The sequence below is a fragment of the Pocillopora verrucosa genome, chromosome 13 (genome assembly GCF_036669915.1).
Source record: "Pocillopora verrucosa isolate sample1 chromosome 13, ASM3666991v2, whole genome shotgun sequence".
NCBI classification, from domain to species: Eukaryota; Metazoa; Cnidaria; class Anthozoa; order Scleractinia; family Pocilloporidae; genus Pocillopora; species Pocillopora verrucosa.
The window spans coordinates 2,898,955-2,911,210 of NC_089324.1; the positions used below are offsets into that span (position 1 = coordinate 2,898,955).

Consider the following 12,256-nt stretch of genomic DNA (forward strand, 5'->3'; position numbering starts at 1 on the left):
TGTCTTAATATGTAACTACAAATAATTTTTTGTTAACGGTAACGTCATTTATGTTTTTGTCCTCCAATAGCTTACAAGTGAGAACCGATCAAACTGCGTGTATACTTCAGCTTATTATAAATACCGAATGAACACAGGCAAAATGGAAGCTGTTTGTTTTATATACAAAAGTAGCAAAAGCTGTTGATAGTGACGTCAACTTTGCGTCTTTCCTTCAATAGATCATAAGTAAGAAGTAACCAAAGTGCGGATTACAGAAAGTTATTAGATTTAAAAATTATATAGATTATGACGATACCACCGCTAGTCTTTGCTCACTTGTAGAAACAGTTTCTGCTTGAAACTCCGGTATATTTCGCTTTCTGGGTCTTGAAGGTCCGCATGCCAGGTTTCGTTGATAAAGATTGCATAAACGTGGATATTTTTCTCGACATCTGTAAACGTAGAGGAGCCGATACTTTGCTTCAACCCATTAACCCCCAAAGAGTGACCAGCATCTAATTTCTCCTTATAATATCACCCCGGAATCACACATTACGGTCACGAGAATAAAGGTAATGATCACAAACGAAAGAGGCTCTTGACTGTTAAACATATCCTCCTTGCAATCACTTTAGGAAATGTGTATAGAGCAGTATGATAAATATGCATACTGTACTGAAAGATTAATCTTGAGAGGCCTGAAGATCGATAAATGAGGCCAAAGAAAGGATTAAAATTCTTATTTCCTGCCGACAGCAGCCAATACTACATTTTTACTCGTTTCACAAATGGGGCATGAGTTCAGCGTGTTACTTGTTCCAAAAAAGATTATTTCTAAACACCAAAACTGACAAGTGTAACAAAACTGACTGGTTCATGCGGTTACTTCCTTCGCTGAATCTGATCATTCAGATAAAGGGGGTAAGTTTCTAAAGAAAGTGTAATGCTGAGTCGGTGGGAGAGTATAACAGGGTAATTAAGAATTATCAACTGATTTGATAACGTAAATTGGCCACCATGAAGAATTTCGAGCGTTAGCCCTTCGTCGGAGCGATTGGAGGAGTTGTGGAATAGTGTGCGTGTTTGTACGCAGAAAATGGAATTACGCTATTGGTTTAGATAAGGTGACGACAAAACAAGAATAAATTATGAATAGAACAACAGAGATGGTAAGTTTTGAGCTGGGTAAAGAAATAGAGAAAGATGTTTTTCGTCTTGTCATGAGCATGACAAACACGACGCCATCGACATTGCTAATCCTAGCAGTATGCAGGACGCATGTCAAATGAACCTCGCGATAGACTTTGCTCGTAGTGGAGTCGCTGTGGCTCAGTGGTAAAGCATCTGAGCGCGGAATCTGAAGGTCTGAGGTTTGATTCTTCATGGGAACTCAGAATTTTTTTCTTTGTCCCACGCTCGTGACTAGACGAAAAACATCTTTCTCTAAGTTGAATGAAAAGCGCTCGTCGATACCGTGGGGATTAAGAGTGCCGATTGAAAGATAAAGGGCTGACGAAGAGCTAACGCTCGAAACGTCAGCTTTGAAACTCTTCACGGTGGCTAATTTACATTATCAACTCAGTTGATAATATCAAATTACCCCGATCATTTAGAGCTTACCTCCCACGAGTTTGTCGTAAATACCCTGAACCTCCTCGAAATTTAGTTCTCTTTCCCACAATGCCATGTCATCCAGGAGCATAACTATCCCTGAACTTCCCAAGGAAACATCTTGAGGGGCAGAAGTAAGTGTAGAAGTTGAAGGAGAAGTTGGAACAGAAGGAGTTTTAAGCAGAGGGAAATAATCTCTACAGAGGTACTTTTCAAGTTCATTTCTTTGTTTTCTTACACCATTTAAAAAAAGATGCGGCAGCGTGAATCCGTTCAACCACGTGAACGCCACGTGCATCCACGTAGACATGGTAAAACGAAACTGAATGTTACATTTTCTTTCATTGGCTACTACCATAATTCCAAAGAATTGCTCAGTTCCTTGCGTTATAACTTTAGCCCGTACTTCGCTCTCTTCCTGATTGCTACCTCGCCGGCGTAATACCATTGGAAGTCCACCACTAACTTCCAAAACGTTAATCCAGAATGCTAAAGTGAAGCCTTGCGTACAAAGATGAACATCCGCTAAACAAGGAATTTCCAATTGATTTACATGCAGTTGGGTATGGTTAAACATCACGGCGCCGTTTACAGGGCCAATTGTGCTCAGATCGTAGCTAAAATTGTTAATTTCTTGGTATGCCTTGAAATTCAAAATGGTCGATGAAGTGTCCATTGGGAAATACGCGCTTGCGTTACTGTATATCGTGCTGTTAAGAGCTTGAGTAAGAAAATATTATAGATTACGTTTGGAAAATGCTATAGTGTGAAAAATCTGGAATTGGAACCCTAAAAAATTCGAACCGCTTCATAGCTCGGGTGTCGGGGACTCTTCCACGAGTTTCATCCCCCGAGTGGGATAGGGTTCTGATTTTAGTGGGACGGGGATTTGCCCCCCCCCCACCTCTTCCCTATACACACGAAGCAAAAAAAGGGGGAACCGAGGTGCCGATTCTCTGTGACCGTTGAAATCTTCTTAGACAGGCAACTTTCAGGTCATATGATGCCAGCTTGCACGAGTCACTCACAGATTGGAGTCCTTTGAGGGTTTAATTCGAACCTTGAACTCCTTAACTGAACCTTAAACCTTAAACTGATTGTTAATTTTCCTCTCTGGCAGCTGCTACACGTTTCCTTGCAAACTAGACACCAAAACTTAGTGTTTGATCGAAATAACAACTTCTAGTTGATAAGGTAGACTATTCACATAACCTGTTTGCTGTTGATCTCATATGGTAGTTAAAGAGTTGAACTGCTGGACGAGTATTTCATTGTTTCTAAATGTAACTTCCCTGGACATTTCACCGATTAGCGAAGTGAGGCAAAGTGGCCTGTTTTCTGCAATATTATCTATTTCTTAACATTTTCTTTTTTGCTATTCTGTGATGGATCTCTGAAGTTAGTTACTCACCATTTCTGCAATAGTCATCCACATGTCTTAAGTTCCCGCAAAAGCATTTTCCAGTCCGTTCATGACAAACACCCGGGCTTATACAAATTTGATTACAAGAAGAGCCTGGAAACAGATATAAGCATTTACGACACCTTCCAGATGAGGAAATTGAAGAACAAACCAGGTCATGACAAAGCTTTGTGTTATCATCTTAAAAAGTACATTCAGGGCAGTACGTATTGTGCACTGGTGAAAGAACTGCCCCCTACTCCCAACTCCACCCCCCACCGCTTTGGCCTGGTTCCGATTCCCGAACCGAGGTTCACATATGCATTGCGTCTGTGATTGGTTCTCGTTTTTGCCTGGGGGGGGAGGTATTTCTTCGGGCTTCTGGTTTTCCTCCCTTCCGTCTACCCGAGAGTTTTCTGGACCAATCACAGAGCGAGTTAAGGGAAACAAAAGCAATCCCGGATTACTTTTGCTTAACAATGCTCTAGATAAGCACCACATGTAAGGTAAACAAGCACTCCTTTTCAAGTTAATATACATTTTACCTTTTATAGCTTGAAGCTCGGCTAAATTCAAGCTTTTGTCAAAGATTTGTAAATCTCTCATGAGACCTTTAAACACCATGTTTTTACGGTTGCTTCTCCAACCTACTGAACAATCTAATGGTGTCAGCTGAGAAAGGTTCACTTGAAGTGATGTTTTGTCTTTTTCAACACCGTTTATAAACATGGTCATGCGTCCTGTAGGTTGGTCCCATGTGATCGCCAAGTGAGTCCATGCATTATCGGGAACAGAGCTATGAAGATACATTAGCAGAGGTTTAACATTCTCTTATCAAGGTGTCCTGTATTGTCCTGTATTGTTGCATCAGCCTAAAGCGGGCATTTATACTTTTATTTTTTTAAGTTTTTTACCGGGAAGCTAAGGCAAACACGAGGCAAGCACGAGGCAAGCACGAGGCAAGCACGAGGCAAACACGTGGCAAGCACGAGGCAAACACGAGGCAAGCACGAGGCGAGAGCATGGAGGGTCGAAATAGGCGCTAGTGGAGGAACTGCATTTTCTTGCACTCCTCCCCTCGCGTGTATATCGTCCCTAGCACCTTGCACATAGGTCGTAACTCGCGTTAACCTCGCGCTTGTCTAAAAGGCGTAAAGGCGTAACCCAATTAACCACAGTTTACTCTGAACATCCCGATAGGTTATCCTAGCAATAACTATCACTCGATTAATCTCGTGTAGCCCCTGAGGACTTATTTTCCTGGGGGGGGGGGGGGTAACCTAATCAGCTCCCTTACTCCCTTACCTCTGAAACTAATACATAAGCCGTCTACGCGACCAAAGGATGATTGGGAAGCCATTTTCTGACTGAATCATCTATATGACAACAAATACAAACACACCTAAATCCAAATGGCCTTGTTTCGCTCCCATCATCAAGAACAAGTTTTGCTCTAAATCCTCCTTGTTGGTTTAAATGGAGGTGAAACTGGTCTTCCGCGCTCAGGACGTACTGTGAGCTGCCGAGAACCGGTTTTATCCATATCGCCAGAGAAAAGCTTGAACCTCCAAGATTTATGGCAGGTACAGTTGGTTTGAAGCTTCCATTCATAAAAAGAAAGGTTCCGCTAGCATCGCTGAAGTAACTTGCATTACTACAAGGAAACATTATGAAGCAAAGTTCATTTCATTTATAAAATTTTCCCATATCAATTTCAATGTTTTCTTAACCTTGAGAACTCAATAACCTTTACGGAGGTTTCCCTACATTTCGATAAAGGCATTGATACATTGTTTTAGAAATATTTTCGCGATGATTTAAGTTTTGAGATATTTGAGGAATTTCCTAGTGAAAACAAAAGATCGAGATAAGCACCAATATTTCGTAAGAAGTGCACGCGAACAGAAAAATACAGGTTCAGCTGTTACATTAAAGACGTTCCACTCCGTAAGCAGCGCATGCGCAGTCCTTTTATTACTCGTTGAGAGACTCGCAAAGGTTCCCCACCTCCCCCTTTCATACTTCAAAAAACTGTCCAAATAGGGAAATAAGATAGAGAGGGAATGTTTCCATCAACCAAACCCAGTCAGTGTCTTGCTACGGAAATGCTCACATTTATCCAAGAAAATTTGAAAAGGTATTTTTTCCTTTGGCAGTTTGGCGTACCTTCCTCGTTACAGCAAGTGTCAGAAATTTTGAAAAATTGAAAAATTACATTGATATGAAAAAAAAAGCTCTAGAAAGAAAGACATGATCCGAATAAGTGTGTAGTAAAAAGAAATTCAAGTCAGCGCGACCCATACATTGGGAAAATATAAATACGTAATTCCTTACAGCTTAAGTTGTTAAACTGGTAATGCTTGAGGACTAACCTGACATTTTCGTCACGACCGTCAAAAAACCAGTGAGCAACTTTCTTTAAAGGAATTCCTACAGAAGGAAACGAATGAAATAAAGAAGTTGGTTTCACTTTTACATGCGAAATTCCTGGTCACGGGACATCAGTGTTAGACAAATTTACAGGAAGGAGTAGCGTAGCGACTCATTACACCGGGAGAAACGACTTGCCACGACGACTAAGCTACCGTCTTCTACACCTGGATCTGAGGCGGAAAATTATATAAATATGACCATAGATAGTTGAAGCGACTCGCTATTTAAATTTCATTTAAATAAACTGCTGTGAAGTCTCTATTTATCACAAAGTTCAAAGTAATAGGAAGGGTACACTGAACATCGGGCATGGTCAGATTAAAAAAAAATAACGACAATTACAACAGATAACCAAGACGTTTTCTTATCACAAGCATGAAACGTAGATACGATTCTGGGTCCCCATGAGGAACGACCTCAGAGCTCTCATACTGTACCACTGAGCCACAGAGACTCTACAGTGAGCAAAGCTACTCTAACGTTCATTTGCGACAAACATCCTGCATACCGTAAGGACCAATAATGTCCAAAGCGTGTACCCAAAAGATTTACCATCTTTATTATTCTGACCGAGAAATTTCTCGGATTTCCCAGCCATTGGCTTCTCTTTATCTTGGCAAGACGGATTGCCGTGATAATCGAATGAAATTTATCAGTTTACCTTCAACAGTGGGAGGACAGGAATCCTGAGCTGAAAATTGGACGTCATCAATAGCAATATCTCCATGGTAACCAAGTCCTCTGATACCTTCTATGATGACGATCTATGGACAAAACCAGTCAAACCAGTATTAGAAGCTCTTCTTTGTGAATGGCGAGATCACTCAATACAGGCCACTAGTTGATAAAAACATTCTGCATAACGATAACTTAATATCATATCTTAAGTTAGGTACTAAGCGCTGCCTGATCTAAGCAAATCATGCTTAAAAATAGGTTATGGGTTCCAAGACTGCAAGACTCTCCCCAAGCACATCCGAATCGGACAATGTTTGGAAAGACTCGTTCTCAACGATGTTCAGTGCCCTGATATCAACTTGTCAAGTCGCACATAACTTTCCAAAGAGCAGCGAATAAAGAAAATTTAGTTTTACCTCTACAAAGTCCGCGTCAAAAGGCACTTGTGCAAGTTTCCACGCGTCTCCTTGATTTCCCTGTAAATGCCACGCCAAATGCGGAACGACTGACGAAGGTTGAAAAGTGGTGTCATAAACTTTGAGCTGTCCTATATCCGCGCCCCACATGTGGTACCAAAACTGAAGACAGTTCACCCTAAACACTTTGAAGATGACACGAGCTTTGTCTCCAGGTTGACGGGGGAAAGATGTCTCTATGTACAGGTAATGGCCTGTATTGAGGCAATAATCTAAGTAAGAACCACATCTTTTCACGTAACATTTAGTAACAACAAAATTCAACAACATTTTGGGTCATACTTTCACGAGTCGCACAAATCAACCATGGGGGCTCCGAAATTATTCAAGGGTCTCCCTCATGGGCGAAGCTTCCTCTGATTTCCTTCGCTATTCGAGAATAGGTCATCATTAACATTTTCCCACGCTTCAGAAAGTTTTCTTGTCAGTTTTCCTGAATTTGAGTTTACACTGTCTCCTTGAGATACATTTCTTTGTATTAATTGGCCGTTGTGTTTATTCTCGAACTGCTAATATGATGATAAAAAATATAACAAAATTCTCGAGCGTGATTGGTAATCAGCACTTAGAAGTTCGTGTAGTTGGACAAAGTACAGTTTTTGAACGCCATGCCTGCATGATTGGAAAGAAAATAATCTTTGTGTGATAAGACGTTTTGGTTCATTTTCTCGTGGTGAAGTCAACTTCTATGTTTTCATTTATAGATGAGTAAAGACGATGGGTGTTTAGTTTCTCAGATTTTGTCGTAGTTTTAACTAATTGACATGCTCCCTCCCCCTACCAGACACAGTACTGCTTGCGTGTACTGCAGCAACCCCACGCATGCCAAGCACGTGTAGTTCGTAGGAATTACACGCGCTTCCATGACCAGTGCTTGTAGTTAGGCGCATGCAGTAGAAAAATTGCATGCGTGCAGTGGTTTACGCGTAGTTTCTTGTAATGACGCACAGCGTGCATGTTTTGTGCGTGTAGTTGTAAATGCACGCACGTCAGATGCGTGTAATGCTGCATTGCACGCGAGTGGTACGGTATGTACGGACATCATAGTTATTGAATTGATCACCAGAAATCATTCATTACCTGAGGACGAATTCGAAGTGTGATCCACACATGGACCTGTGTTGTTAGTTGGAGTACATGCCCGGTTTCTCGTCCAATCAAAATCGTTATCATACATATTTTCCCAATGACAACCGTCATGAGTAAAAGTACAGATCCCTTCAGACCCTAGAGTTAAAAGCATAAATTTCTCTGAACCACTTTTCACAGACTGGGAGGCAGATTATCCTCCGAAGAGGTACTAAAGCTTCTATTTACCTCTAACTACGATCAGTCTTTTTTTTTCCCAACGTAATCTGTGGCGCGAATCGGTAGGAATCAGTGAAGAAAAAAGAGAATATCTTGTTCATGAGATAAGGTGTCCTAGCGTTACGACACGAACGTTTCTTGGCCCGCGAAAAAGTCTGAGTCCTTGAGTAGAGCTAGCGCGCGAGAAAGTTTGAGTCCTCGAGTTATGCGAGCCTGCGAGAAAGCGAGTCCTCGAGCAAAGCGAGCCCGTGAGAAAGAGGAGTCCTCGAGTAGAGCTAGCGTGCGAGAAAGTCTGAGTCCTCGAGTACAGCGAGGCGGTTAAAGGTCTGTGAAGAGTGAGGCAGTGTAATTGCCTCGTCAGTTCTCAATGTGTAACTTCGTAGCTCAGTTCATAGAAGCACCCAAATATTATCTGGAAGGCACGGATTCGAATCCCGCTGAAGCCTGAATTTCTTCAGGCTTGTTTCTTTCCATTTCTAAAATTGCAGTCCACTTGTGAGTAGCATTTGTTTTCTTAACCTTAACAATTGTATATCAAACTCCACTGGTTATGTTTTTAGCGGCATTTTTCTCGTGGCCAACATTATCCCCATTTTCCCGAGAATATAAAATTCTATTGAAAATGATTTATTCATTAAGTTCTTTTGAGATTGTACTTGCAATTAAAGATGCATTGATATAACTACCATTCTGTTCTGTGTATTGTATATGTACCGATCGGGCAGATGTTATCAATGCCTTCTTTTGTTGGGGAAGAGTTTTGATTTTGTGAAGGTCTTGCGTGAGAGAACATGATGACAAATTGTGTTAATCGGGCTTAACAAGACAACAAATATAGATTGAAATTAAGCAAGCAAGCCTGGACAAGCAGCAAGAGGCAACATCTGAACTTCAAACCGTCTGCCTTCAACTGTTTATGAACTGAAAATAGCAAATATTTGCATGGGTTGCAAATCAAAATGATTTTTCGATTTTTACCACATGGTTCATTTGCAGATTATTGAAGAACTGACTACAAACACAGTCCACCTTTTAGGTTTCCTGATGCGAGAAACTCCAGCTAAAACTAATTGTTCTGATTATTCAAAGAAAGTTTAGCCGTTGTTCAACAAAACCGCGTCCCAAACTATCCTAAATTTAGCTGATAATAAATAAGCAAATAGACTTTGGCAGAAGCCTTTTTCGCGCGCATGCAGCAGCGAGTTTAGCGACACACCGCCTCATTTCTCTTGCTTTGTTGAACTGATCACTTAGCACTCATAAACGTTATCTTCAGCAACAGCAACAAAAAAAACAACGACCCGTCTTATATTGCAAATTGCTTTACCTAATGGTTCCGGGAAAGCGATTATCAGATTCAGGACGCAAAGAATGATTATGACATACGAACACCTCATGCTCTCGAGAAGTACCAGCCTGCAAAATATAAAAAAGAAATAACAGCTTAGTAAACCTTCGAACACGTTTAAAACCTTTTTAAAATTCGCTTTTTTATGATTTCATTTTTATCTCGATTTCCTCTTGACGATTTGTTGATCTGAGCGCAAACACAGTCCACTTTTTTCTTCCTTAAGTACGCGTTTGATGAGTGAAGCTGAGATTTTTTTCTAGATGTCATTATGAAAACTGCCGATAAAAAGATACAGCAATGGAAAATTCATCTGTTTAAATATGTAATGACAATTCAAGCTTTCTTGAAAACAAAAATTGAGAAAATAAATCTGATGAATCATGAATAGCTTACCCTTTCGCTAAGACAAAAACACTGAGTTCATGCGAGCGGCTTTCCTCTGATCTGTGGCCTTGAAGAATCAAAAGCCAAAACCGCGGATACGTTGTAAGATTTCCTTTAATTTCTACTGTTTGGCACCTTTCATGTGACACCAGACCTTCCGTTTATTAAAAAACCGTACGTTTTCGCTCCGGTCATCCTGGGAGAATCACAGAAGAGGTGACATTGATTTTATAGCGTTAAATGGCTCTAATCAATTAAAGTTTTCAACGAGCCTAACATTTCATTTACAGATTGTTTCCTTTTTGTCTTGAATGGGTCTTGATAAATGATAAGATGGATCAAAAGACTGATTATAGCACCTACTTGTTAGGGTCAGATGGTATAGTTTCACACATGGAAATTACTGATTGGTTTTTTTGTAACATCAATAAATGCAGTTTTGCAGGTTCAAAATAGACGAAAATTAGAAGGGAAAAACTGACGTGGCATCTACGATTTCTCTGAAATGCAGACAAAAATAAATTTATTTAGATTTCGACATATCTTATCCACAAAAAAATAAAATAAAGGAAAAAAAACGATTTGACACCCGATGGGGCCCAACCTATATTTTAAATAAAACAATCCCGTCTTTATGAGTATAAATTTTTTCAAATAGCAGCTGGCGTACTTGGTAATTGCAAATCCTTCCTGGCTTTTCTCCAGCTGCCTTCATTTGGTTCCTAAGAGCACAATAGAACTAAATATACACGAGCGTATAATCACTTGTGTTACGATGTAGAAACAGTGTGCTATCGATTGTTGCAGATCAGGACGTTTCTATTGCCGTACTAAGAGGTATCAATAAAGTTTTCCATAAGTAGTGGCCGATTATGCAAGTGGTTGTGCCGTAAGTCGAAACCCAAACACGACAGCCTGGTCGCAGGTTGAACAGACGGCGGTAAGTGGTCTTCTAAGTGGTGGCAAACCGTCGGTAAGCGGCTTTTATTGAAATCCCTGCCGAACTGTTTTTTTATGTCAGGCCACAAGTTAAATGCAAACGTGTCAGAGTACTTCGCACTTTGGTTGTGTGCTATTGGTGGGTCACAGTGCTCTGATATTGGTCACGCACTTCAGCCCTTATTGCCATAAGGGGCGGCCAATGTTGCCTTGAAAAATCGTGGGTCTCGCAAACTTTTTATACGACCTCGAAAATCTGTTCGACCTTTGCGATGATCCTCAAAGCCTCACATTTCTAGTAATAAGAGAATTTTTTCTTTGTCCCACGCTCGTGACAAGACGAAAAAAACGTTTTTCATTATTTTCCCTCTTATCATAATTTTCATCCGCAATCGACCCACGCATTAATTTTTCTTTATGATCTGAAAATTTTAAAGTGTTTAAACGTCAAGTTTCTCAGGCGCAGTGTGTCATTGATGGACTAAAATAAATCTTGATGAAGTCAAACCGCAAAATAAGGAAAACGAGACAGTAAACGAAACTTCCCCCGTAACTGGAAACGTATGAAGGGTAAATATTGTACCACCTTGCTTAAAAATAAGCACCAGCATTTATTCCCTAATAAATATTAAAAGGTGACGATTTGAAATTAGTTTTCAGCGATATTTCCGTTCCATAAAATCAAGATGCAGCATACTCTTGGCCCAACCGAGTTAGGGTCCGTTTTTAATTCAAATATTGTTCATATAGATACATAAATAATTTTAAAATAATCAAAAGAGTACATGACTTGGAAAGTCATGACAACGTTTGTAGCCACAGTCGCTTTTATTATCATTAATTTGGCAGTGAGATAGAATATTTTCAGTTAATATTGTCTGAACGTAACACCAAATTGTTAAACTACACATGAAGGAAATTTACGGGATTAAAAATTCTAGAACTTGCAGCAGAATCTTTAAAGTCGAAAGATCTCCCTTGCAGACACCATGATTACACATGCGCACGACAACGGGTGTTTATTTATAAGTGAAATAAAGAGAAAATTAAGACAGAACAAAACGCGTCGCGCGTTTTTTTAATTGAGAAAAGACAATCAGAACATCTTTAAGTATTAATGATTTTTTAAAGCACAAATGCTAATAAATTGATTTGTTGAAAGAAGAAGCACGAGTGTTCACGGTATTCTAAAGACCTTAAGGCACTGCTTAATTGCGCGATTGAAAAGTGATTTTATCCTTCAGCCAATGCCATTCGTTTGCGCTAGAGACCGCAAATTTCACATGACGACAGACGCACTGTAAGGGATGAGTTAATCACTAGATGGCGTAGGAACAACACATCAATTAAGTGCTCTTATGAATAGGATTTTTTAAAACGCTAATCACCGTCGGATATGTTTAAAAACACTCTTTTAAATAATTCAGAGTTTTAACTAGAGGGTGGCGTATTCAAACTTTTTTTTTGAGTTGCTTCATTCGCCTTCCGTTGAAAAAGCTAAGGAACTGTCTACCTTTATCATAAAATTACTGGTAAGTTTCGGTGAGAAAAATGAAAGTAGCTGGTTTGGAGTTAAGATGATGCATGTCTGCACAACAAAGGAGAGACTGGGAAAGCGTTTAAAAAGTTAACAAATACCTGTTAACGGTAAAAGTGGCAAACGAATCGCAACAAAAATGCAATTTGTATCTG

General features: G+C 40.0%; 1 protein-coding gene and 1 long non-coding RNA gene across 2 annotated transcripts; both read right to left on the reverse strand.

The window, feature by feature from the left end:
* Positions 1-303: 303 nt before the first annotated feature.
* LOC136277833 (uncharacterized) lies at positions 304-6,352 on the reverse strand. The gene is made up of 8 exons (XM_066160570.1): positions 6,335-6,352; positions 6,090-6,192; positions 5,368-5,425; positions 4,398-4,649; positions 3,541-3,791; positions 3,005-3,109; positions 1,603-2,313; positions 304-434 (listed from the first exon to the last, which is right to left on the reverse strand). Exons 1-8 carry the CDS (start codon positions 6,350-6,352, stop codon positions 304-306), a joined length of 1,629 nt encoding a protein of 542 aa, XP_066016667.1.
* Positions 6,353-6,641: 289 nt separating this feature from the next.
* LOC136277728 (uncharacterized) lies at positions 6,642-9,804 on the reverse strand. Its single transcript, XR_010716019.1, has 4 exons — positions 9,635-9,804; positions 9,218-9,306; positions 7,663-7,809; positions 6,642-6,776 (listed from the first exon to the last, which is right to left on the reverse strand). It is a non-coding gene; the product is annotated as an uncharacterized lncRNA (long non-coding RNA).
* Between the last annotated feature and the right edge of the window lie 2,452 nt (positions 9,805-12,256).

Excerpts from the sequence above, each read along its gene's own strand:
- LOC136277833 (XM_066160570.1), bottom strand. Across the intron at positions 4,650-5,367 it reads GGTCGTGACGAAAATGTCAG|TAATGCAAGTTACTTCAGCG; the intron begins GTTAGTCCTCAA and ends GTTTCCTTGTAG. Across the intron at positions 2,314-3,004 it reads GGATGACTATTGCAGAAATG|CTCTTAACAGCACGATATAC; the intron begins GTGAGTAACTAA and ends TTCTTACTCAAG.